Source organism: Miniopterus natalensis, chromosome 10, assembly GCF_054644295.1.
Source record: "Miniopterus natalensis isolate mMinNat1 chromosome 10, mMinNat1.hap1, whole genome shotgun sequence".
Taxonomy (NCBI): domain Eukaryota; kingdom Metazoa; phylum Chordata; class Mammalia; order Chiroptera; family Miniopteridae; genus Miniopterus; species Miniopterus natalensis.
Window position 1 is genome coordinate 12,562,085 of NC_142090.1, and position 27,687 is coordinate 12,589,771.

General features: G+C 42.1%; 1 protein-coding gene and 1 long non-coding RNA gene across 2 annotated transcripts; both read right to left on the bottom strand.

Moving 5' to 3' along the window:
• Window positions 1–106: 106 nt before the first annotated feature.
• BPGM (bisphosphoglycerate mutase) lies at window positions 107–23,649 on the bottom strand. Its single transcript, XM_016222213.2, has 3 exons — window positions 23,555–23,649; window positions 13,816–14,477; window positions 107–1,050 (listed from the first exon to the last, which is right to left on the bottom strand). Exons 2-3 carry the CDS (start codon window positions 14,414–14,416, stop codon window positions 872–874), a joined length of 780 nt encoding a protein of 259 aa, XP_016077699.1. The 5' UTR covers window positions 14,417–14,477; window positions 23,555–23,649; the 3' UTR covers window positions 107–871.
• A 23-nt stretch (window positions 23,650–23,672) lies between these two features.
• Window positions 23,673–24,924, bottom strand: LOC148092190 (uncharacterized). Its single transcript, XR_015715169.1, has 3 exons — window positions 24,739–24,924; window positions 23,996–24,132; window positions 23,673–23,694 (listed from the first exon to the last, which is right to left on the bottom strand). It is a non-coding gene; the product is annotated as an uncharacterized LOC148092190 (long non-coding RNA).
• Window positions 24,925–27,687: the final 2,763 nt, after the last annotated feature.

Consider the following 27,687-nt stretch of genomic DNA (forward strand, 5'->3'; position numbering starts at 1 on the left):
TTAAAAGAAGGTGTCACTCTTTGAGTGTTATAGGAAGATATGAGCAGAAGACCAGTTCAGAGGCCTTTATCTAATATTTATGAATCATATAGAGATACTCGGGGTATCATTTTTGGTCACAGAACTTTATTTTTAAACCAATTTTAAGTACCCAAAGATTAAGGTTCAGAAAACAAAAACAAAACACAAGCGAACACAAACAGCTACAGTTGTCTATGTGCTGCTATTTCTAGTTGCCAAAGAGGAATTCCACCAAATGTCAAACAAAGGAGTCTCTGGACTAGAGACAGAGCGAAGGGCCTTGTATATGGCTGGCTATCTTGGGGGAACCCATCTGTGGCTTTCCCATTTAATGGGCCTCTCATCTTGCCTATGAAAACATCCCTTTTCCTAGAGGAAAAGGCTAGTAATAAATACTTAAGTATAGTGTGTGATCTAATACCCTTTCCTATCATCCCAGAAAGCCTTAGTAAATGTAAAAGTGAACTTCTTACTAGAGCAATTAGTACCTGTCAGTGGCGACTCAATGATGATTTGCTGAATGATGACCACCTTACACTCTACCTCCACTATCAGTCTCCCATCTCAGAAACTCGTGACACTAATAAACCCCCACTGGTGACTCGTTTAGTGGCTAACTCAAACAGGGCTGGCAGGAGGGCTAACCCACGAGGCTTATGACATAAGCACTCAGGCACCCCAATGTCTTTACCCAGGCCAACACAAGATACCTAGTTACTGGCACAAACTTTACCTCACGGCCTAGCCCTGGAAAAAATCAGGAAAAGAAAAAAAAGAGAGAGTCAGCACCATAACACACCACATGCCACTCCTTTCTGCAGCTATCCCTAGCCAGCACTTGGGAAAGACTTTATTTTTCAGCTTTTTTCACTTTCCCTTGGTCATCTACTTTCTTGATGGCTGCTTGGATAGCCTCTTGGTCGCCCAGGAACTGGTGAGGCCCAACAGCGTGCAGGTTTTCATCCAGTTCCAGGAGAATGGGGACGCCGGTAGGAAGGGTAATGTTGATGATGTCTTCGTCGGAGATGCCTGCGGATTGAGAGGAGGGAACAGGGCATTAAAGACGGCGCTGGGTTCTGTTCAGCTGCTTTAACTGCACCTGTACCTAGTCCCAGATTAACTGCCTGTACGGGAGCATGCCAGACACTGGGAGGGATTCTAGCTACAGTTCCTGGGAGCCAAGAACTTCCCAGAAGTTACAATATTAAAATAAAACCTAAGACAGAAATTAACATCACATCAAATCTTAGGATGGTAAATACCTTTGGGGACAACCTGATCCTGGATGTTTCCTATCTAAATCTTAAAAGAATGAAAATTAGCCCTGGCCAGTCTGGCTCAGTGGTTAGAGCATCAGCCCACTGACTGAAGGGTCCCGGGTTCCATTCCGGCCAAGGGCATGTACTTTGGTTGCAGGCTCCATCCCTGGCTCTGGCTGGGGCGCATGCAGGAGGCCACCAATCGATGTCTCTCTCACATCGATGTTTCTCTCTCTCCCTTCCACTCTCGCTGAAAAAGCAATGGAAAAAATATCCTCAGGTGAGAATTAAAAAAAAAAAAAAAAATGAAAATTATTCCCTTCATGCCCGCATTTGTGTTGCTGATTTTCCACATGAATCCATCTTGAAAAATCTGAAAGTGACCAAGGAGGGTTTTCTGAATCCCCCCCCTTTATATGTTGTCCCCAGGCTGGCTAAAATTAACCCCTACATCTATAGATTAGAATGTGGTTGGTTTTCCAACACTGAGTGAGCAAGGAATGCCCAGGGCTAGCTCCAGTCAGGAGGAACACTTTCCTAGCTACTTAGGAAGCCCAAAGAGGGGGAACCAGGAGAAAATCGTAGGTCATTTCCTGTCAACCTGTCTCATTCTCCTCCTGTCCCTTACCATCCCAACCGATACGAGAGGAAGGTATGTGTAACGGACAAATCGCCTTCAATTCTTTTTTAAATAAGCTTAATTACAGGTAGTTCAACTTTGACCAGAGGAGCTGGAGCTAGAGTAAGACTATAGTAGTTGCAGTGGTAGTTGTAATATTTTTATTATTATGACTACTTTTAACAATAAACAGCTAACATGTGCTGGGTACAGTCTACATGCCATGTACTCTTCTAAGCACTTTATATGTGTTAAATAACTCATTTAATCATTGCTGCAATCCTATGAGGTTATTTTAATATTGTTCCTTGCAACAAATTTTGGCACAGAGAGGTTAAGCAAACTAAGGATCACAGAGATAGTAAGTAGCAGAGCCTGATTCAAACCCAAGTGTCTGGAACTACTGTACAAAGTATTGCCTTCAAGTTCTTTTGAGTTCAAAATGGGCAAAGAGAAGGGAGGAGAAAAGGGACAGAGTTAAGCAAATTAAAAGGTAACTGAAACTATTCAAATTATCTATTTTAAAAACATACCTTCGTTACATAGACTTCTACATTTTAACCATATGCTGCTGTTTTTTATTAATAGAAAGGACCGAGGGGAAGCGAGTTCCAAGGAAGGGTTTGAGGGTTCATCTTTACTTGGGAGGTGACGAAGGCAGAAAAAGGTATCAGCAGTTAGTTCTCAGTGTACTTTGTCATTTTAAGTAACCAATGGGCATAACTATAGCACCAGCCAAAAGTCACAGAATCATAGCACTGGATCCCAACCACTGGGTAGTTCTTTATTAGAACTTCATTTCTAGGCCCAGAAGAGCTACCCTGGGACTCTAATGCACAAACTGTATGTGCTCAGACGGCTACGAAACAACGGAGAGTACACTGCCCATCGGCAGACTGACTCTAAAACTTCAGGCAAGTGACTTCTCTGGTCCTCCACTCCCTCGCTCAAACTGAAAAAGAAACACACACTCCTCTTTTACCATTACCAAGGGTGTAGGGTAGGAGACATGGATTTAGGAGAACATGAAAAAGTATAGCACAGTAAGTGCTTCTTCATCCCTCCTAGGAATTCTCTTCCACATAGAAGATTTAAAGGGTGGACTACGAAAACTATCCCCACACTGCAACCCTGCGCAAGATCATCGTCCCAAACTGAAGCTGCCAGAACAGGTCGGTTCAGACCAGCCAGCCAGCTGTTTAGCGGGAAGGATTCCAAGAGCCCTCTGGCTGTCAGCTGGACGCACCTCAGCTGCTACACGCATCCCCTGGAGGCGGCAGGGGCAGAATTCACCAGCATGTGGTTTGGAGCCAGGTGGCCATGGAGGCTTTAGAACCCAGTTCTCACCCCAAATCCAGGGGACGCTCTGAAGGTCCCATCACTGACCATTAGTTAACCTAGGACTTTATTTTAAAATGACTAAGCTCCCACTTTTATTCAACATTGTACTGGAGGTTCTAACCAGGGCAGCTAGGCAAGAAAAAGAAATAAAAGGCATCCAGATTGAAAAGAAAGAAGTAAACTATCTCTATTTTCAGATGACACAATCCCACTAAAAACTATGTGAACCAATAAATGAGTTCAGCCAGGTTGCAGGAGATAAGATTAATATATAAAAATTAATTGCATTTCTGTAGTAATAATGAGCAAATAAAAAATGAAATTAAGAATACAAGTCCGTTTATAATAGCAACAAAATGAACATACTTAGGAATAAATTTAACCAAAGAAGTACAAAACTTATACTCTGAACACTACAAAACACTATTTCCCCAATTAACATACAGATTAACACAATCCCTATCAAAATTTCAGCTGGCTTTTTTGTTGTTGCAGAAATTGACAAACTGATCTTAAAATCCATATGGAGATTCCAGGCACTCCGAATAACCCAAAAGATCTTGAAAAAAAGAACATATCTGTCAGCCATGACAGTTATGTCAAGTGCTATGTCAATACTGAGGTTATGGGGTACAAGGAGAATGCCCTTAGGAGGGGCCCAGAACGCCAAACCACAAGTCTGGACACTTGGATAAGGACTCCATCGGGACGCCAATATGAGTAGGACACCCACCCTTTGTGGGCTCTAAGAGCTCAGAGGTCCGACCACCCAACGCTCATGCCTGGCTGTACCGCAGGACACGCTTGGAGTCCTTCCACTCTATCAGACATGTGCCACCACCGCAGCCACCTGGCTTGAGACTGATGCTGGCCTCTCCACCTGTCGCCACCGCCAGTGACCAGGAACTTCACACTGGACGCTCGCTGTGCTCTCTCCTATCACTTAAGTTCCCCCTTGCTGTGTGAACCTGCGTGTGACTCTACTATCTTATTGGGGAGGTGTCTCCGAATAAACCTGGCATTGTGGAAAGACTCCTTTCGGGGATGCTCTCTTGCTCACGACACTGGAAGCCAGTACTCAGTGCTTTCATGTTTTCAAAACTAGTGAAGGATATGAACACATTTGTCAGATCCCCTCGAAACAGCAAACACACTGCACTAATGATGAGGTTTGGGGGTAGCAGTCTGTGACTCTATAAAAGAGTTCTTGTTTGATGGTGGCCTCAGATCTAACCAGATCTGCACTACTCTCACGGGCATGCCTATGGGTAACCTGTGTGGGATCAAATCAAAGAGCCAACTAAGCAAAGGATGCGAGAACTATAACTTTTCACCTACAAAGGAAGGAGGGCTCAACAAAAATAGTATTTCCAATAAAAAAAAGTTGACATTCCACTTTAATGACTACTCAAGCCATTCACAAAGCAGACTAATTACTTACAAATATTTTAAATGCTTAGACAGGTTAATAATCAGTCAATGAGACTTAAATTTTAAATAGCAAATTAGGAAAAACCACAGTGAAGCCATTACTCATTGCTCAATTTTGGCATAAGTCACATTCTTTGTCCTAAGAAAGTTAAGCAAGCAGAACTCCTAAGGCTAGAATGCATCTGCACTGGATTAAACCAAACTGATTCAGTGCTATATTATGCAATATCATGCTACAAACACATTAACTAGAACATCATATGAAAGTTAAAACTAGTGGCCGGAGATCCCATCTTCTGTCTGATAACTGCCACAGGTTTTTTCATACAGCATCCGAGAATGCTCTGGACATCACAGAGTTCTCACCCTGCACAACGCTTCTCCATCACCCTCTGCAGCCACCCCTGTCTGAGACCCCAACCACTGCCTTTAATTCTTGAATCTTTATGCAGCAGCTTCTAGGAGTTAATGGCAATCAATTTTAAATGACTGGGATATGTCAAGTAAGAAATGATAACAGTTTGGTGTTAAGTCAAATGACTCAAGGCAAACATGAGGATAAATTCAAACTTCATTTTCTGCCCAGAGGGCTGACTTCAGAAAGTTACGTCTGTACCTATAAGCCACCTCTCCCAAGTCACTGTAGCAGAAACAGGAACTACAGACTGTTATTAAGATCACTGTATATATACTACACCGCTCACACTGCCTTCTGTTGGAGGTGGCTGTGCAAGTGCTCGCTTCTCCCACCAGGATTATAAGCTCCCTGAACAGGAACCATGTTTTATCGATCCCTGTACCGCCCATGATCTTGGAATAGGGCCTCCTCACGCACTGCAAGAATTTAGTAAATGTTTGTTGAACTGTAAGGACCACTATTATGTGTTGGCTGCTAGGGTCCTGAAATTATTTAGCTCTATCATCCACTATTACAACTGTGTGTATTATATGTCTAGTTTTTACAATAAATAAAGGCTATAAGGACTAAGACATTAACTAAAAACTCAAATGCATAAAACCTATACATGAAAGCATTCTGAGGCCTTTCCATAGGTACAGTGTTGGCTGAGTTTTAGAAAGAGATGAAAATGGAGACATAGCTCCTCAAAAGTAAGGACTTTGTGTGTCCAATTCTAGATGCTGTACCCTCACCCTAGACCAGTGCCTGATCTAACAAGCCCTCAGCACGTGGCTGAAATGAATGAATCTGACCTCTCTGGGCTTTCAAATTAAGTCTGGTCTTTTACTGTTGAAGCCTTGATTAAAGATTGTGCTCCCTTCATTACTTTAGCAAGAAAAGAAGAAAACTGAAAGAGCTGAACAAAAGACTGTTTGCACTTAGTGTTAATAAAGTAAACAATTCACATTAAACTTGTCTTCTATGTATTATCTTTGGTTTTCTCCAAAGTATTTGCCTAAAATCTTTGAATATCAGGAAACAGGAGGAAAGATGTTGAGGGAGACAGATTTGTTGTAGGGCAAGAGGAAGCCCTACTTCGAACATGCACATTTTGGGGGACTAGAAAAAGAGGAAAACAGTTTTGACCAAGTCATTCAAGTATGAGGTCCCACCCATGCCTCACTTCCCTTTCCCAATCGAGTAAGTCACAATTCAAACCCCACTGATGGGTATGTGTGATAAGAGTTCTGTATTCTTCTATTGCCAAAGTAAAAGCTAACGCAAGAAATTCTGAATTTTATACATGACCTATCTATTTTTAATTACAATTCTTTAAGATCTGAATGCTATATATGTACAGCTTAAAGAACGACTGTGGAACAACTGCAAATGGGTTGTTTGAATATCGTAATATGATGATAGGATAACAGCCTCAATTTAGAATAAGGCAGAGAGAAGAATCCATTCTACATTTAATTTTATAGTTAAATAGCCTACAACTTTTAAAAATAAAGATTTCTATAAATCAATTATACTTATAAGAGAAAGTTTAACTATACCACTAGGCTACTATTTGTTTCATAGAAGACAGACCTGAATTTGCTGCTTCTGAAAATATCACACTAAAATGCCAAAGGTGACCGACTCGTCTGTCCCTGTCCCACAGCGAGTTCCAGCTGACCTTTCCTCCCTGATTCTCTAATTTCATCTGACCACTTCTGTGCCTTGTTATGTGTACAGCTGCACACAATTCTTCAGGGATCAAGTCTGTCTTTCATGAGCCTCTTGCACGCCACTCTAATTCCAAACTTGAAACTGCCTAGCCCTGTGCTTGAACCCAGACTAAACAATCCACTTCCGCTGGCTAGATGCAGACAGCATCCAATGTCTCGGTTCAGGACCTGGCCTTGCCTTCAATGTGGGCCAGCAGGAAACAAACAGGAAGTGACTATGCCAACCACAGAGAAAGAAACACACGCCTGTCTGGGACGCTACAGAACAGCATGCTTTTAGACACTAAGCCTGGGAGAGGAGTTTTCAGGGTGGAACTTTGTGCCAAGAGTGTCTGAACCAGTGAGAGGTGGGCCCTGCTTCAATCTGAACTTGTCAGTATAGCACAGGTAGTAACTGTGCTGCTAAAAATCAGTAAAGCAGTCCCCTAAAGTAGGAATTTCCTTACTATATAATATTTCATGGCTGTCTTAAGTTTTCTTTCTTCTAAAAGTATTAAGAACTACTAGCAAGTTAAAAGTAAAGAAATCCCAAAATTATATATAACTTAAGAGCAGAGATATTACATAAATAAGTAATTGCACAGGGTAGAGGCCATGATCAGGCGCAGGCACTGATACCTGGGCTCCTGTGTTTGCAGTTCTTCGAACAAGAGCATCGCCCAGCTCTCAGTCAGTAGCACCCACCTCTCACGGTGCTGGCATCCTGCTTTGACTCCAGGAGGCCCCTACTGACCCACTCCTGGACTAGCTGGTTGTGAAAAGGAAACAAGACAGACGGAAGGCCCAATTAAGAACCGAACTTAGAATTAGGTGGCAAATGAGAAGAAACAGTTTGGGGGCAGAAAAACCTTTACTAACGGAGCTCATAACCTCAAGCACAAAATTCCACGGTCCAGCAGCTTGTATAAAACTTCTTAGGAAGAATGAAGAAGGACTTTCAAAGGCAATTCCCTATACTGACCATGGTCTAGATGCTAAATAAAGTCAGCACCAATAGCTCCTCAAGTGTTCGTTGAGAAAGCATAATGATGCCCTCCAGGTTGGTTTTCAAAGGGCCAGGTAGATATACATAGAAACTTTCATTCAATTCTGCTAATTGACAAGCTAGTCTATTATTTTGTGAAACAAAAGGCAAGGTCCCAATTAGAGCAATGGTCATTTCACTAGATAAAGGCAGGTCTTTTAAAATTGAGGTATAATTTACATACAGAAAATTCACCCTTTTTGATGTCCAAAATAGTTCTATCATTCCCCCAAATTTCCTTGTGCCCCATTACAGCCTACCCTCCTCCACGGATCTGTTTTCTGACCAAATAGTCTTACCTTTTCCTGAATGGCATATAAATGGACTCAAACAATGCATAATGACTTTAAAAACAAAAATAAAAAAACCCAGAAAATTTCTCTAATTCTAGAGATATCAAGGAGTGTTTTTTCCTAAGGCCTCTCTCCTTGTAGATGGCTGTGGTCTCCTTGTGTCTTCACATGGTCTTCCCTGCATCTGTGTCTGTGTCCAAATTTCTTCTTCTTAAAAGGATACCAGTCATATTGGATTAGGACTACCCTAATGGCCTCATTTACCTTAACCACCTCTTTAAAGTCCCTATCTCCAGTCACATTCTGAGTTATTGGGGGTTAGGACTTCAACACATAAATGACTATACAGCTTTCTGAGCCTGGTTGCTTTCTCTTAGCATAATGCAGTTGAGATTCATCTATGATGTTAGGTATATCAGTGGTTTGCTTCTTCTATTAAAGAAGTTTCTTTCAGCAAAACAGCTTAGTGATCAATGACTGATCAAATGAAATAAAAAAATAGGACCTAGATACACTAAAGAGCAGGGAAAAAAACAGTATTGAACCACAGCTTTCCAGTGAGTTCAGAGCCTTGTGTTAGTTCCAACATTAAACAGGAAATGCACATATAATGCCTAGAACTGCATTTGGCACAAAGTATGCATTCAAAAAAGGGCCACCTTGTATAGCTGCATTAGGGAACGCCATGCACAGACTACAATGTGAAAGCCATGCACACACTATAATGTTAGGGTAACAGCAGTAATAATTTAAGACTCAATTACTTGCATCAAATTACCTTTTTATGGTTTACCTGCCAAAGATGCTCTTGACTTGGCTTCTTATAACACAGTAACTCCAAACAAAAATAAAACAAGGGAAGGGCTACTTTTCAAAAAAAAAAAAATTAAAACAAAAATGCCCAGCTGGTCATCGTGTGTAGACTCAGTGAACTGGGTTTGGGTGGAACTCATGACCCCATCTAATTATCGTGCTCATGGCCAAGTCATCTGAGGTCTGGATTTCATTTTCCTTCAACAGTACCTGTGTTTTTCCCCACAAATGGAAGAAGTGTCAGTCAGGATTTGACTGACTATAGAGTGATGTCATAACACCAAATCGCTGAGAAACAAAATAATGTCTTAAGAATCCACACTCCTCATTGTCCAGGTATATACAATTTAGAAAAGATAGTAACACTAGAATAGTCTTAGTAGTAGAGGCATTTTGAGATTTCAGGGTCAACCAATATTCTAGTTATTTGGGTCAACATTCTTCCTACCCCAAAGTTACAGTCTTTAAAAAATAAGAAAGTATTTTTATGACATGGCAACATTCTGGCATTGATTCTATCAGTTACTACACTCCTTCCCAGCAGAACGTAAAATGCTTTGTTTGTCAGGCAGTTTAAAGACAATATAGGGAAAAATTGCCCCAGTTCTTTGAAAGATCCTGTTTTATAGGGGTGAATTTTATAAAAACATATCTGAAAAGCATGACTAGGAATCAGATGAATCTACAACCACAAGCATTTTTACTTTTATAATCAATGCAAAAAAAAAAAAAAAAAAAAGCAACTTCTGTGTTTACAGGACATATGGAATCTGATCACGTTCATTTCAAGGGTACTTTCTTAATACTAGTGAAAGCTAACATTTTATAGTGGTAATGTGACCATATAACTTATCCAAGCTGGGGCACTTCTGAAAATGAAAGGAGATGTTATTAGTAACTGCTCTGGGATAAAAGATATTAACCAGAAAATGGGTTTTATGGTCATATAACTTTACAGTAAAAATAAATTGGCAATCAAGATGGTAAATTTTATGATATGTGTTTTTTAACACAAAACATACACACACAAATTGGCAAGTAGTTCTTATAAAACGAAAATCTGTATTTTCCCCCTAATAAGATATTCACTTAATTTTTTGTCTTGAAAGCTAGCATCCAAATTCAATGGAATATTTTTTTTAAGGCTGAAAATTTATCAAGTACCACATGAAGTCCTGTAACTTGAGCTCTTAAAAGTTACACATGGTGAGATAAGAGTTCAAATGTTGGCATTCCCATTCCAGGGAGCATATATATTTAGAATACATTTTAAAAGGGCTGAAATCTCACTAAATTAACAGAAATGGCATGGAAGAAATACACAGTTTCTTCTGATCTTGGGAAAGTCACTCATGCTTAATTATTACAGCTGTGACATACAATGCTTGGATATTTTTCCTTTTTTTAAATCCTCACCCAAGGATATACTTTTATTGATTTTTTAGAGAGAGGGAGAGAGAGAAACATCAATGTGAGAAAGAAACATCAACAGATGGCCTCCTATACCAGCCCAGACTGGGGATCAAACCTGCAACCTAGGCATGTGCCCTGATTGGGAATTGAACCTGCAACCTTTTGGTGTACGGGACGGGACAAAGTTCCAACTAACTGAGCCACTGAGCCAGGGTAGAGTGCTTGGGTCTTATACTTTGATGTACACTACGAGAGAAATTCTGTTAGTGGAAAGTGACATTTAGAGGACTCCCAAAATAAGGGATAATTTATGAGGTGATCCTGAAATATACTCCAGTCCTTTTCAAGCACAGGAAATAATTTCTTCCACGGTAGGCATGAGAGTAAATCACTGTAGGGAATCACAGCAACTTTTAAGAACTCCAAGAATCTTAACAACAGTACCACCAGGGGGCACTACAGGCCAAAAAGGAGCAAAGTTGTTCTACCCAGGATGGATGAGCCAACATTACAAACCATCCTTACATCTGTCTCCCTATGGACAAATCTCAGTCCTCACATACACTTCATTTGTTTCCCCAGCCATGGGCCTGTGCCTAATGGCATATTTCTGGCTTTTCTGAGAATTTTTTCTCCTGAATGTCTGCCATCCTCCCTGGCCACCAAGCCTGCCATTTCCATTCACGGTCTCCCTCATGCACACCTCCCTTCCTCCATGCAGACAGCTGCCGGCCCTGCTCCGTCTTCTACCGTCACATACTTCCTACCCAAGTCTCTCACAATTGACCTCTTCCAACACGATCACCAAGATTTTAAATCAATTATTCCCCAAATGAAACATTTATATAAAGCCTGTAAATAGTAATAGGGATAAGAATTATAATTTAAGTTTGCTTCAAATTAATTTATCTCTAAAATGTGATTTAGTCCCATACCTCCAACTTTAAAAAAAAAAAAAAAGACCGTCAAAAGAAAGGTTAAATGAAGTCTGAGGACTAAAGCCTAGTAATATTTCTCGGAGATTCCAGTAAATTCATTTCTGCCCCAGTGGTCAAAGCACCTTAGAAAATGACCTTATTTGGAAATTGGGTCTTTATAGAGGTAACCAAGTCACAATGAGGTCATTGGGGTAGGCACTAGCCCAATACTATTGATGTCCTTATAAAAAGAGGAAATTTGGACAAAAATGGAGATATAAACAGGGAGAATGCCAAGTGAAGAGAGGGTTGCAGTGATGGATCTACAAACCAAGGAACCAAAGATTTCTAGCAAACACCAGAAGCTACAAGAGGTAAGAAAAGACTCTCTCCTAAAGCCACTAGAGAGAGCATGACCCTGCCAACACCCTCATTTAGGACTTCTAGCCCACCAAACTGTGAGAAAATTACTATCTGTTGTTCTAAGTCACCCAGTTTTTGGTGCTTCATTACAGCAGCAGTAGGAAACTAATACAGGTATATACCTAGGAGTGGAACTGCTGGATCCAATGGTAACTATATTTAACCTGTTGAAGAACTGCCAGACTGTTTTCCAAAGCAACTATACCATTTGATTGTCTCTTAATAAATTAGTAATGGTTTCAAAACCTTTCTCAATATAGAAAGTAAAATTTTCTGTATGTAACCTTGCCTTCCGTAGGTAATTCTCCCTCCATCCCCACCGTGATGACAGTCTTCTTTGCCACCATTTGTTAAACCATTCTATTTCCTTCAAAAAAAGAACAGTAACAAATAGTTAAATCATCAAGGCAGTAACAGGAGGGGGCACTCGAATGAGCTATGGTTGGGTACAGGATAATCTTAAAGACATCTAAATCTGAAGATAGTACAGTAGATGGTACTGAACAGCAGGAGATTGTCTTCAAAGGGAGGATTTCCTAGCTAAGACAGGGAAGCAAAGAGAATCCTGAAGGAGATAACATTTTCTTTAGGAAAGGGTGTCTGGCCACAAAGAGAGCTAAGTTCCATCTCTGAAAAAAGAAACTGGCATTGTGAGAAAGAGTACATCTTCTAGAAGAAAATATGAAATTCTGAATTTCAGTCTGTTGCTGTCCTAAGAGGAGCCTCAGCTCTTCTTCAAACAATAAAGTACTCTAGTCCAATAATGATGAAGTTACATATCACTTAATCAAGCATTTGATTATTCTGAACCAGGAAGAATAGAACCCTTTATATAGTTGAGTAAATAAGATATATATACACACACATACAGATAGAGCGCCATGTCTAGCCAATAAAGTTTTTAATGGCCAATAAAGTCTGCAGATCTTAGATTTCTGCACAACTAATGGACGCAGGTATACGAGTAATGATCTGGCTGTTGGCCAGGTTATAAAAATTAGGGCTAAAAAACACATGCTAAAAAGTTTACAGTAAAATCTCATAAAGATCACTTTATTTTGTTACAAATAACCTATTTTCACTTACTTCACATACGAGGTTAACCCTTTCAATTTTCACAGCCCCATACAGAAAAGTAAAGCAGAATGGGAAAGGAATGTTCAAGAAACGCATTCTAATATCAGTAAACTAACTGCTGACAGTGACGACAGACAGGAAAACACCAGACAAAGCAGATCAGTCAAAAAGCACAGCCAGCTGGGATTATTTAGTGAAGGGAGAAAGGGGGATGAGAAATGCCCTGAAAATGTCACAGTGCAATCACTGATGCCCAAAACTGGTGAGCTTGCGCCTTCAAGAGAGTTCACTTAGTTCATGTTCCTTAAGAAACAGGTAACAATACAGTACATTTGACAATAGATTTAGAATACAACATTAAGCAGTACTGAGGGTACTGATTATCTCCAATCAGGCATTTTTATTCCTCCCCTTCCTCCAACTTTCTCCCAAAGACTAAGCCTGATCTGGAAAGAGAGTAGCAGAACAAAAGAACTGTTCAAGACACCTAGGTCTGAAAACACAGCAACGATTGTTCAAAGTTGGAAGAACGTGAGGAAAACTGAAGTCTAGATCATTTTACTTATCTTGAAAGACTCAGATAAGTTTACTTTGAGTAACATTTCTACAGAAATGTCTTCCCTCCCTAGTCTCCTTTTATCTTTCTACAACAAAGCTTTAGTTCCAGGTTCTCAAAATGGAGAACCCCAAGCAGCAGTATCAATAACATCACCTGAAATGCAAATTCTCAGGCTGGGGTCCCAGGCCTTCAGATTCAGAAACTCCGAGGGCAAGACCAGCAATCTGCGGTAGACCAAGCTCTCCCTCCAAGTGATTCTGTTGTTTGCTAAAGTTTGAGAGCCACTGCTCCAGGTAATATGAATGGAAAAGGCAGAGAATGTCTTACTTATAGAACTAAATGATTCTTAAAAGACGGAAGTGACAAAAGAGACTAGAGAAGGAAAGTCTCTTACATAAACTGTGCATTATTGGCTTAGAAACCATGTCCTTTCTATTTAAGCCCAACTATAACATTGGCAACCTCTAATAAGTAGTAGCATAAAGATGGTACCTTCCAGATGTTTCAGGAGTGCCCTACTGCTATTTCCATGAGCAGATATCAGAATGGTTTTGCCGCGTAACACTTCAGGCGCAATCCTTTCATTCCAAAAGGGAAGGAGTCTCTCCAGGACATCCTTTAAGCTTTCAGACCGTGGCAGTTGATCCACAGGTACATCGCACACTTTATACCTCCGGTCATTGTAGATTTCGTGGTAGTAAGGATGAGACTCCTCGATGGGTGGCGGGGTCACATTGTAGCTTCTTCTCCAGATCCTCACTTGCTCTTCGCCATGGTTCAAAGCCATCTTCTCCCTATTGAGACCTATCAAGGCTCCATAGTGGCGCTCATTCAGACGCCAGGAGCTTTCCACAGGAACCCACTCCTGGCCCAGCTCTTCCAGGATCAGCCAAGCTGTGTGGATGGACCGATTAAGGATGGAGGTAAACACAAGATCAAACTCAAAGTTCAGGGCTTTGAGTTGCTTCCCGCAGTTCCGCGCTTCCTCCAGGCCTTCACTGTTAAGCTTCTGATCCACCCAGCTACAAAAACGATTCTCTTTGTTCCAAGCACCCTCTCCATGTCTTAACATAACCAGTTTGTACTTGGACATACTGATGACTGAGCTTCCCTTGTGCCTTCCAACGGGCCAAAGCTCAATGACAGAAATACATCTAGAAAGAGAAGAAACAAAAAGCGTAAGGTACAGTCTTCATTCAGCTGACTACCTGGGAAAGGAAGCACAATGTCACAACAGCCCATTTCTAAAACAAACTGGGATAATTCCTTTGAACAGTTTTGATATCAGACATCCGGCAACTCGTATACTACGGCACATACAGGCATATTCTGCAGATCATTAATTACAGGGAACCTAGCTGGCTTAAATTTTCCGATGGCGAGATAGTATGTTAATTGCATGATGTGAAATAATGAGAGCACTTCATTCTAATGGCATGCTGCACCTCCGCCAGATCAAAGGCAGTTTATTTACAGAAGAGAGGATTCACCAGAATGATGTGTAGATGTCCACAAAGATGACGAGTAGCTGACTCTAGACTGACGGCATCCTTCTCACTTTGTTTTCCCTCTGGTGGAAAAAGAGTATTTACAGTCTCACCTTACTGAAGAAGTTAATAAACATGTTAATTCAATGAACCACCGCACTTATCTGGTATATAAATTACTGATTGGTGGCAACCAGCTCTTCAATGCCACAGGCTACACCACATACAAGAAAATCTAAGGTTCAACATTCAAACAACATTAAAAGTCATTTAAAGCGATGTTTACACCAAACATGGTATTCACCTAAATGATCTCTCACCTGCCTCAAAATAGAGCTTTTGCCAGTAATAAATCCGGATGCAAAACAAGCTATCACATGCAAGCAGATGAGAAATGCTGCCTGTAGGAATAGATTAATAGGAGCAGGTTTGTAGGAGTGAGAGGAAGCTCAGTGATAAGGAGGTCCCGTCTCCTCCTCCCAGCCCTTCAGCTATCCTCCCTGCACCGGCCACAGCTCAGCAGGAGAAGACTCTAGAGAAGTGGAACAGGCGACCAAAAGGTGTTCTATACTTGCTAAGTTAAGCTGCTGGCTCAGGGATCTGCTGGGCCCACTCAGTCGCCCAGAGAGTCTGCTGCCTGGCTGCATCCGCCTGCCTTCACGCACCTCGCAGTGGACTTATCTTCACTGACAGATGCTGTTTGGTTTACATGCCCAGCACTCTCCACCTCCACCCCAGCATTTTCCACACTGGGGAGCAAAGATTATATGAACATTGGGGCCTGGTCTTCTGCCATTCTTGGCAACCTCCATTAACTGGAGATTTTCTGTCCCATTTAAACTGTGATTCAGTCACAGTTATATAACCATCAGTGACAAAGTTAATTGGAATCTAGAGCTAGTTTCTTCCTTTCTTTGCTAATTCCTAGAGATCCTGAAGGTGGGAAAAGGGTTTAAAACAAGACTCGGTGGAAGGCGAACAGAGGACGTGAGGAAGGCAAGCAGATTGAGGTGATCTGCAAGTAGTGGAAAGGCTCCAGCAGCTGGGTTTATGATTTCCCTTTCTCGTCAAGCACCAGGTTTGAAGCTTTAGTGCATGTGGAGCAGGGAGAAAAGCATGAGGTCCCTGGAAGAGCCTGAGCTCAGGGCTCAGGTGGAAGGCCCTCACTGAGAATTCCCAGAGGGACAGCGATGCCTCCACCCTCAGCCCAGAGGGGCATCAGGGTGTCAGAAGAACAGAGAATGGGATACAGGCATCTGGGCAGTGTTTGGCTGGGCGACTACTGGCGCCCAGAGCAGAATAATCATGAAGCTAATGAAGTTCAGATGCCCTCACTGGAACAAACTCCCTCTAAAGCACTGGAATATCAAATTATGAGTTCACATTCGATGAGACAGATAGAGAGAAATCTACAAGATAAAGGTATTTTTGTATTGTTTCTTTAAAGAGCCCCAATCCACCAAGTAGTAGAAGCTTTAGGCCCATAAGAAACTGGATCCACCCCTCATAACATTCACTGTCTTGTTTTTTAGTGGTGGTGGAGGAGGGCCATGAAGAAGAGAAGCTATCAACTGTTCCTCTGCCTCAGCCCTTACTTTGTCTTGTTAAGCAAGAAGCCCCCTTACACAACGAGCTGTTTTCCCTTCAGATGAAGAGGGATATGATGCACAAACTCTGTAGGCAGAAGCACCTCTCCATCATTATTTGGTTATGAACTCTACCAAAGGAACAAAAGAATACAGCAATAACATCAGGAACACTCAGGTACCTACCACCAAGCTTTGCGGTATTTTAATCTGCTGCATTTTCTTACTTTGCTTACAGAATAAAACACTTTCTCTGCCCCCACCCTCCCCCAAATAATATACACCGGAACAGAGAAACAATACTACAGCCGCAAAGACTATCCATCACTCTGATGTGCAGGGAGTGAATATAGAGTAAGGTCCCAGGCTAGCGCATCTATCTCTGGTAAACAAAAAAATCACTTCCCTCTCTCCTCCTTGCTGTCAACAGGCTTTTCCCATTTAATTAACTGCTAAATATTTCAAAAGGCGCTGCGGATAACTATAGATGCTAGGGTGCCTCTTGACACATACCTAGGTACTTAGTCGGTGTGTCAACGGACTCAAAGTTAGACAAAAATGATTATATTGTGCTAATGAGGCTGAAGCTTGACAGTTTTAGTGGTAACTGCCAAAGTACAAACAGCCAGTTGGCAGCCCTGAGATGTTCTGAGATGTTAGAAAGCTTTAACTCAAGAATACCAGTGTATTTAACGGCAAAGCCAGAGCCAAGAATAACCATCCATTATATTTTGCAGCCTTTACAGTTTAGTATGTTCATGAATGGCCATAATCTCCACAGAGAAAGAAAGACGCTGATGAACTTGTTCAAAAACGTACAGCACTGCGTGGCAAACTGAGGTCTTCCCCCAATCCCTGAGCTTTCCCTACTTCATCATGGAAGACTTCAGAGTCTTGATTTGAGGACCTAGGCTCATTTGGCTTCATTTCACAGGAACACCTCCAGTCATGACTTGTCTTTCCAAACCCAGGCAGCATTTTATGAAATGAACACAAACTAAGTTACTAAAGGAGGGCTCTGCTTATGACTGTTCTTCTGAAAAACCTCAAGGCACAAAGTCAAGTTGGGCAACAGTCAACCCAACTTAGAGATATCATACTAAGAATATATACTCCCCACCCTCAAATAAAAAACTGTTCTTTTTCAAAATCAAGTTTTATTTTTCGTAAAGCTCACCACCTTGGAGCTGGTTCTTAGGGTTCCTCATTTATTCCTCAGCAAGGGCTGCCAACACTTGAATAAGCACTAATTTTTAGTTAATGATTTACTTTATACCAAAAAAGGGCCATACAGGTCAGTGAATTCATACCCCAGGCTTCCTTCCTTTTTAAAGTATGGTATGGCTAAAAAAAAAAAAAAATTTACTTTTACATGACTGTGCCTCATCTTCCCGCCCCTTCTTCTTGCTGTTTTTCCTTTCTTCTAGCCATTGTTTTTAGTCCCCTGACATCTAACTTGTGCTGTGCGCACTCTGCTGAAATGATCCCTCAAAAAATCGCAGATGAGTTATTTCTTACTAGGTGGAGACCATCTTCTCTAAGGACTCACACTCTGAAACTACTTCCATCAAGGAAAAAATTCTTTAGGACCTCAGTACTGTACTTCCCCAGCTCTTCTATTGTTATGTACTGGTCTTAGGTCTCTGTATTTTCCTACCCACCAATAATAGTAGTATGATGATGACATTGTATGATGTCATAGAAGCTAACATTCACGGAGTGCTCACTATGTGCTCCGAACTATCTGAATCCTCAGCCATTGTTCTATGGAGGAGATACTGTGATTAGTCCCATTTTACAGATGCAGAAACTTCGGAGGAGAGGTTAACTTGCTCAAGGTGACACAGGCTGTAATTGGCAGAGCTAGAGTTGTCATAGGCAGGAGGGACCCCAAAGCCTATACTTATGCCTTGGAACACTCTGCTATATTGTCACACTGGCACCCAAAGCTCTGTCCTCAGTCCTTGGGAACCCAACTTTCCTCACTACTTAATCACATTAAAATGGATGATTTATAAATTGACAGCCCCAAATACTCAGTCTCCCTAGTCTGGTTAATTAAGTCATTTTTCAAGCACGTGTTGCAAACCCCATTTGAGCATGGCATAATGCTAGAACTGTGAGCAATATAGAAACCAACACGGCTATGTCTTCAAGGGATTAGTGAGGGAAAGGTGACGTGTATGTGTATGTGTATGTGTGTGTGTGTGAGAGAGAGAGCGAATCACTAAAGCAGAAAGTAACCACATCATGAGAGAGCACTCCATTCATAAGGGAGGTAGAAAAAGAGATTATTTCTGAGTAAGGCTTCATGAACGTGGCACTATTTCAACTGAAGTGGGAGAGATGTTTAAGATTTAGATTTATAGAAAAAGGAAAAGGAATTCTAGCCTAAGGAACAGTGAGTAGAGGCAAGGGAACAGATGCATATGGAAAATGGCGACCCATTCAAACTGACTGGAGAATAGGTAGGGTGGCCATATGTCTGGTTTGCCTAGAGCAATCTTGCGTTAGGCCCGTTTCCCCGACCTAATTATTATAGGGCCCTTTCGCACTTGAATGTCCCATTTGGAAAATTATATTATGATCACCCTAACTATAGGGTATAACAAGGAAGTAGGAGGAGACTAGCCTAGAAAGATAAGGCTGAATAGTGGCTGAAGAAGGGCATTGTGCCAAAGAATGTAGGTTCTACAAATACTGGGACATCATTAAACATTTAATAATGTGTATTTTAGGGGAACTAGGCAGCATTTACAAATACAGTTGGAGATGGGAAAAACCAGGGATATGAATACTTGTGAGGATTTTGCAATAATTCTGGTAACATAATGAAAACCTGCAGCAAGATAATGGCTGTTGACACATGATGGAGATGAATATGAAAGACACTACAGCTTAACTCTTTCTGTAAAAGGGAAAATGGTCGTTTTTTAAGGCTTGTTGTGCTATATGGTACTACAGTCTGCCACTGTAGCTGAAAGCAGCCGTAGACAATTCATAGCTGAATAAATAAGGCTGTGTTCCAATAAAACTTTATGTATGAACACTGAAATTAGAATTTAACGTAATTTTCATGCACATGAAATGTTGTCCTTCTTTGATTTATTTCAACCGTTAAAAAATGTAAAAACCATTCATTGCTTGTGGGCTGTACAAAAGCAAGCAGTGGGCCAGAAGGCCTTAATTTGCGAATACCTGGTCTGGCAGGATACCATACTCTAACTTACAAATCACATCACTAGTTTGAAACTTTAAACATCCTGTCACAGAATAATCCCAACATCATTATATCACCTGGTGTTATTCTTGGCCAGAACATCAAGTACCTTGAGTAATGGTATCCCATTCATAATTGTATTTCTTCCCCACAAAATACAATACTGAGAACATTTAAATCAGTCTGAGTAGCTTGCTGTTGCTTAACTGAATTATTTAATAATGAGTTAAAGAAAACACTATAAGGAAAAATTATTCATCTTGTTAACCAACTTCTAAAAGATAATCCGTCATTTTGACATTCTTTACTTCTATTAGACATCTTCATAAATTGCCACGGTACCTTGCACTTCAAATGAATATTTGCTCAAGAATAGGTGCTATGCAATTGCCTTGGCAATAAAGAAACAAACAAGTGATGCAAAGAAACACACTTTGTATGTGACTTATATTTTCAAATACCCTTCACCATACACACACACACATATATATAATCTAAGTTGGCTATAGAGTAAAAACTATTTTTTCCATAGATGCCACCATAAAATTGAAGCTATGTTTCAAGATTAGCATCCTTTTGACAGGGTAGGGATGAAGAGGGTAGGTAGATAAGGGACTGATGCACACACAAGACATTGCATTTACTGAGTTACTTCTACAATATCTCCAAAATCTCTAGGTAGTTTCAACAAATGCAGCATAACCACCTTGCTGCTGCCTCCTACTCCTGCCCCTTATTAAACCAGATTAATTTCACATACCTCCCCTATCCCCCAACTGAGGCTTGTCCTGTCTTCCAAACTAATGCTCCTAGGACAGTACTTCCTCCCTTCCTCAGGTGTTCAAAAAGTAATAAAGTCTTAATACTCTAGTATGACAACTCATGAACAGGTGGGTAAAATTACAGGATAAAGACCAGCCCAAAAACTTAGTTTGCTTTCCGTTTTCTATTTCCAAAAACTAAGAGATGTGATCAATGATATAATGTTGAAGTAACACAAAATAAGAGATAGACGGCAAGAGTTGCTTTGATCCAAAGCTTACTCTAAAATACTAACCATTCAAATGCTACCGTAGACCACTCAGGTGTTTTCCCTGGTCCAAATCATCAATGAGTAACTCAACCCCCATTGCATTAGGAATCTAACTCTACTGAAGATAGGCTGGCTATATATTTGAAGATATAGAAAAAGAGAGGCTAACCATGTGTTTGATAAAGTAAAAGGGAACAGTTCTTAAGGGAAATGAAATCTGGAGCTCAGTTCCTTGGAGTCTTAACAAAATATGCCTTGCCCCAAATCAAGCTCAATATTAAAAGTTCAACGTGACTATACCTAAAAGCACCTAGTGTTCCACAATCTATTCTTTTTCCTAAAGCTTTATAGTAACTTCTCCGTTTGTGTTTGCATTATAAGAATACCTCTTTAGCAGGAGCAAATGCTATCACTTACAGGTATTTTCTAGGCACTATAATTACCCCGGCATTCTCCAACTTCACATCTACTAACAAACAGCTGTTATTGATGACTTGTTACAAGGGGAACAAACCATAGCAGGTAGACCTCTACTCACAGGGAAGAGACATACATATGTAATGAGATGTGTTGGCCTGGGTATGTTGCTTGTTCCAGCCTGCGTGGCATCACCGATGTGCACAGCACCCACTCACGACACCTCCTTCCTATCTCTGGTTGCTTATTTCCCCAGAGTAGTAGCTTTTGCCAACACAAATATTCCCACCAAATCCCAAAAGTTTAAGTGAAGAAACCTGGATACCAGTCCCGGCTTTGCTACTTACTGACAGTGTGACCTTGACAAGATATTTAAATTCCCTAGACTTTAGGTTATTTAGCCAAAAAGATGATAATGAAACTACTGTTCTCAAGGGGCTATTAGGAAGACTAAATGATATGATGGTGAAGCACTCTACCAAAAAGTGAGCGGTATTCTGGGTTGAATGAAGCAGGCTTTCCCTAACCATGAAGACTGGCACAGCCCTCAGGCCCCTGAAGGTGATCCTACCTTGCTGATGGCATGAACAGAAGCAAAAGCTGGAAATAAAATGAGGGTGGGTAGAGAGAGAAAGTTAAATTAGGTTGTAGAAGGGGGAGTAAAATCAAGTGGTGTCCACGTGTGTGTGTTGGTGGGGGACAGGGGGTGGTAAACTAGATGGTAAGATACAGTCCTAGAAGCATACCAATCCTACAGTCCAAATGCTTTAATGAGGCGGCTAACACTTAATTTACATTTTATAAAGTCTGTTTTTCCATATTTGTGGCCAAGTTTCAGTGAACGATTTTTGTTAAGTGATTCTTTTAGTCGTATTTCCCCATATAAACATTCGCTCCCACCAGATTTCATTCCGAGGACGTTCAAGAGACTTATCAGTTCAAACATTTGGGTGTCCTCTGTTCTCTGAGCACCAGACATACAAAGATGAAGGCATGGCTGACACATCTGTATCAGTCATTGCTTAAAATGAAAGCTGCCACTTAATTTCAACCAACTGTAGGAAGCAGAAGAGGAAGAGAGACCGAAAGATCGACCCAAACACTAACAGTGGTTGCCTCTGGGTGATGGAATAAAAAAAGACATTTTCTACTGTATTATACCTCTGTACAAGGGTCAATCTGTAAAACAATCAAATTTTCTCCCATGATCCATTTGGCTTAAATAGGGGAACTTTTATTTGCTAACAGATTGGTATGGAATTTACTGCAACGCAATTTTGTTTATGTGGCGGAAAATGTCTAATCACCTTCAATTTAAAACACACCTTTAACACAGGCACGGACCTCAGAAATAATCTAAGGCAGCATCTGCTTTTTAAAGATGCAAAAATTACAAGTCAGAGAGTTGATTTGTTTAAGATCACACAAATAGCAACGGCTTCAAGACGAAAACCCAGGTGTCTTGACCTGCAGCTCAGAGCTCCTTCCACCACACTTGTTTGAACTGATGCTTCTCTCAAGTCCACCACCATTTGAGGAGCACCTACCGCGTGTGGGGGTGCTAGGAGAAAACAGAGATGGATAAAACCTGATCCCTGGTCTCAGGTGAGTCAGTTTTAAAATAAAAGACATATTGACAGGTGTTCTGCTTTCACTGTGGAAAACCTTAGCAGCTAAGGTGAAAGGTAGTATTTGATTCCCGCCCCGCCCCCCCCCCGCCCCCCCCAAAGTCTGCATTCAGTCAGTTAACACTCTGGTACCATCCACAAGCCATAAATCCTCCATAATTTGGAAGAAAGGTGGTTGGGGAAGGGGAGTTATAAGTTAGCTAACAACCCATTCCCCTTCAGAACTTAACTGTGAACTTGACTTCCCTTCTGCACTCCTGTCGCCCTCCTCCAGCAATGCAGCCCCCGTCCCTCTGAAAGGAGGAAAGTGCACTTGCTTTTTTCTTAGCTTTAGTGGTTCTAAGAACCTGAGATTTGCCTCCAGATTTGGGCGCCCCATGAAACAACTGCAGGTTCACCTCCTTCTCCTCTCATGGCATTCAGGGTTTTTTTTCTGTTTACTTCGACTCGCAGGGCCAGGTCTGCCGTCGCCCTAAATATAGTGGCTGGCCCTGGAGACACCGAGCTCCCTTCCAGGAGCCCTCCCAGGGAAGGGGCTCTGCCAGGCGCCCAGGACAGGGGACCATCCCTCCCTTCGACTCCTGTTCATTCCTGCCCTCAGGACACCACGAGGAGGGCGAGCCCTCCGGCCGGCTGACAGGTCTGCGACTCCCAGACGGGCTCATTCCGAGAAAGGGACGCCTCGGAGGGACCGGGGGAGGCGTGCGGGTGGCGCTGCAGGGGCGCACCGGCGAGCGCCAGATTCAAAGGCTGAGCCGGGGGCGCACAGCAACCGGCCTCCCGCGCTCCAGAATAAAACGGCACCTCGTTTAAAAATGGAAACGTTCTCAACAGCACTGTCCCCAAACAAAACCACTCACCTGCCAAAAGGCCACCAGCAGCACCCGCTCCTCGGAGCCGCTGAGCAGGCAGCGCCACTTGGGACTCATCCCTGCGGCCGGCATCAAAGCTCTTTTCTAGCCCGGGCGCCAGATGGGGGGGGCAGGTCCTAGCGCTCTGCCTATTGGAGGATCGACATGTCACTCATTGATGGCCCCGCCTCCCTCCCAGGAACAGGTCGAGGTCTTTTCCGTTTCCCAAATCCCTGGGGTAGAAAGTGAGGCTCTGATTGGCTCGCTGCGGAGACGAGCGCAAATCCGGACCAGTAAAGAACTGGCTTCGACGCCGGTGGGCGGGCTTGGGTCTGGGGAAGTAGCAAAAGCAAGCCGGGAGCGCGGACCCCGCAGTGGAAAAACCTCAGGCGTGGGTAACGTGCAACCCGCGGAGGTGCTAGAGAGAGTTTCGCGTCACGAGGAAAGTACCTGCCAAAGTAGAGAAGTGTCGGCGGAAAGTTGGAAGGGATGAGGTGATGCCTTTTTTCACTCCTGGAGGTTCAACCCGGGAGGAAGGTGGGCAGTCCCCGCGGAGGAAAGCGCCGGCTTTCCTCGTGGTTTTCAGTCTGAAATCGTGATTAGAACAGAAAAGCCTTTAAAGTGCCGGATTTGTGGGCAGTAGCTCCTCCGCGCTTTCTTAGTGCTTTCATAGGGATTCCCCTGAGGCAGTTCCCTGACACTGTCTTGGTTGGGAGAGAAAAGTAGTAAGTGGGATGCATTAAAGCTTATACAGCAGAAAAGGGGGGAGGATGGAGTGGAATGAGGAGAATTATAAATTTGGAGGCCACAATTACCGAGCAAGAGAAACCTATAAAAATACCCGAAGCTTTTAAGCGGCTAGAACCAGCACGCCGGGGCTTTGAAGCACAAATGTCAGGACTTTTTCTTCTGGGTAGGTGAGAAAGATAAGGAATGGCACGTCTGCCTGACCGCACGGGAAAGTCCCCTTCTTGATGTCTGAAGCTGACCTGCCTCGTGTTTAGTGTCCTCTTGGGGAGGATTTCCTAATTCAGCCTCATAACAAGTCCCGTAGCTCTGTGCCTGCCACGCAGGTCCTCAGAATAATTACGCATAAATTCGAAAAGCTAACCTCCCCACGTTTGTAGCTCGGTGACAAGGTAAGTGTTGAATTCGTTGAGACCTGAGTGTAGTGAGTTCAGGGTCTCACTTACCCTTGTTGGAGCCTAACAGTTCCTCCTGGGATCTCGGAGATCAGAATTTAACTTGGAAGTGGAGGGAGGTGCCTCCCGGTCTTGGCTCCCAGGAAACAACTTCCAAATCCCATAGTCTTACCCACGTGCTCCTGGTTTTCTCCCTGGTGGATGGCAACCAAGTGAGGGGGAAGTTTTTCTGCTGCAGAGTTGGACACAGCTGCCCAGCTCACGCCCACCATCTATGCTCCAGCCCGGCCGCCAGAGGGGGCAGGTCCTAGCGCTCTGCCTATTGGAGGGTCGACCTGTCACTCATTTACGGCCCCGCCTTACGCCCAGCCATTCACAGGTGTCAAAGCATTTGACGTGTAGGGATGCTTCACTGTGCGCCTGCGGGCACCTGCCGATTGGCTTTAGATTTACTGTTGCTATGGGTACCCGTGGACTGCTAGCTTGTGACGTAGAACATTAACAATGTCAAACATCATCTGTGCCTTTTAGAATCTCATTGTACAGGTGAGGACTCTGAAGTTTAAGAGATTTGTTCAGAATTACTTAGCTGCTTGGGTGCAGAACTGGGACAAGGACCCAAGGTTGTTAATTCATAATTCTAGGAAAATGCTGCTGCTTCTGCTGCTGCCCCCCCCCACCTCCAAAGCAATACGTTTTTAAAAATCAAGATTACAAATTTTAAAATTAATTCAAATTAAAACCAATCGTGAGGAATTTGATTCTGCTTATAGCAAGAAGTATCGATACGATGAAAATAACTCAGTGTCTCAGGTCCCTATTTTACTTCTGACAGCTCTTGATGTAGTTCCACCTTCATCCAGATAAGAAATGAAAACGCAGTAATTTATTATAGCCATGCTGTCTTTTTTTCTTTCTATTATGTGTGTATATCGGAAAATCAATTCACATATTGTACATTAAGGATTAAGTAGCTGGTTGTCTTATCCAAGACCTGAATAAAATACTATTTTATGATAGCATACATACCTGGCCAAAATAATTTCACAGCTATTTACACAGAATCCCTTTGTACATAGGGTCTAGCTGGCTCACCAAGCATCAAAACATCATCTACTCGCCTAAGCTATTCTGCCTTTTTCTTCCCTGGCAGAGCCACTGGTTCCCTCCCTCTCCCCAGCAAACTCCAGAATTAGTTGGTCCTATATCCCATGTACAGGACTGGTTCCTTGTCTTAACAGTTTTCAAGCACTTCATGACCTGGTTGTCTGCTGCTAGTATGTAGTCTCCCACCCCACCCCACCTTCTTCAGGGTCAGATTAAAATCTGCCACTCATCATCTGGTGTAATAGGCCCATGTTTGGCTTCCATTGCCCTTCTAAGTACAGGGAACCAAAAACTGGTATCGCTCTAACGGATCAGCCACAGAGACCCACAGAAGGGGTTTGAAAGCCACCTGCCCTTTCATTTCCCATGTTCAAACAGAATCATCATCTCACAAGGTGGTGTGAAGAGTAATGGAAATAATTTTGCCATCTTTGAAGGTACATTGCTTGACCTCAGCCTGTGTCATTGTCTGTGAAATAGTGATAATACCTAAGTGGCCAGTGGAAAGTGAAATGAGAGAATGCAGTGTATACCAGACTGTTGGGAAGCATTCAGTAAATGGTACTGATTCTTAACAATTACAGTAATGATAAATGTAGAGTGTTTTAACTACTTACAAGTACCCTTATTTTAAGAACTCAAGAAACTCTGGGCCTGTGCTTTCCTCTCCTTTCCAGGATCACTGCAGAGGTTATAGGACAGGGATTTCCCCAGTTATCTTACTGCTACCCAGTGAGGAGACTGTCACGAAGTGAATGGGTAAGAGGGTACAGACCAGTGGCAGGTCCAGGAGCTTCTGGTATTGGGAAGTCTGAATTATGTGAAATTTCCCTACTCTAAATCTCAGCAGTGCGTGAGCATCCTGGAGCAGAAAAAGAGCCACACTGATTTTTTTCCCCCCCATTCTGAATTTTTTGGGGAAAATAAATAACTTTGGCGTGTGAGTGAAGGTTAAAAAAGGAGGAAACTTGCAGAAAATCAAGAGGCACTTTTCCCTTTTACAAATTCTGCTTAGGAAAAAAACACATTTCTTTAAATACTTGTCTTTCTGTGGTGGTAAACAAAGTAGTCACAATTTCTGCCCTGTGGAGTGTTTTCCAAATGGTTTATCATATTTACTTATTAGAGCATTTTATTAACAAATATTATAGTTACTGTATAAGGTTTAGAAAAGAATTTAAAACACCCATAGTCTTGCCATTCAAAATTAATTAACAATTTTTATTTTCTTCTACTTTGTCCCTGTAAATCAACTATTTTAAAAAGACTGGAATCCAGTGTGTGTGTGTGTGTGTGTGTGTGTGTGTGTGTGTGTGTGTGTATGCTGTTTTTGCAGCAATAGTTACTTAATTTATCATGAACATCTCCCCATGTCATTTAATATTCTTCAATATATAATTCCATCATGTGAGTGTGCCTTTGAGCATTGTATCTCACAGTTCAACCAATCTCCTACTCTTGGGCATTGAGTTTGTTTCATTTTCTTGAAAAGATTCAAACATTTAAATGGGTTGCTTGTTTCCCTAAATGACAGGGTGCTCTGGAAATGTGTGTTGAACCAAAGGCACTGCCTCTGGCAAGGAAGGGACAGGGGGGAAGGGTGCAGCTTTTCTTTGTTGAGGGTGATCAAGTAGCCAGGAATTCTATTCTCTGTGGCCTGGTATTGCAGAGCTAAGAAAGGTAAAGCCCATTAAAGCCTGAAAACACCTGAAGGATTGCCCTTTAACCCTTGCTTTTCTCATGGTTTCCTGTTCTTTAACCTGAAAAAAAGGTAGTTAGGTGAGAGGAAATTGGGGGAGGGGTTGGAAATCTGGGTTCCATTAGTAAAACCTCACAAAACTCATGGCTGGCATATGTATTTCCATTTTACAGATGAGGAGAGTAAGGCTCAGA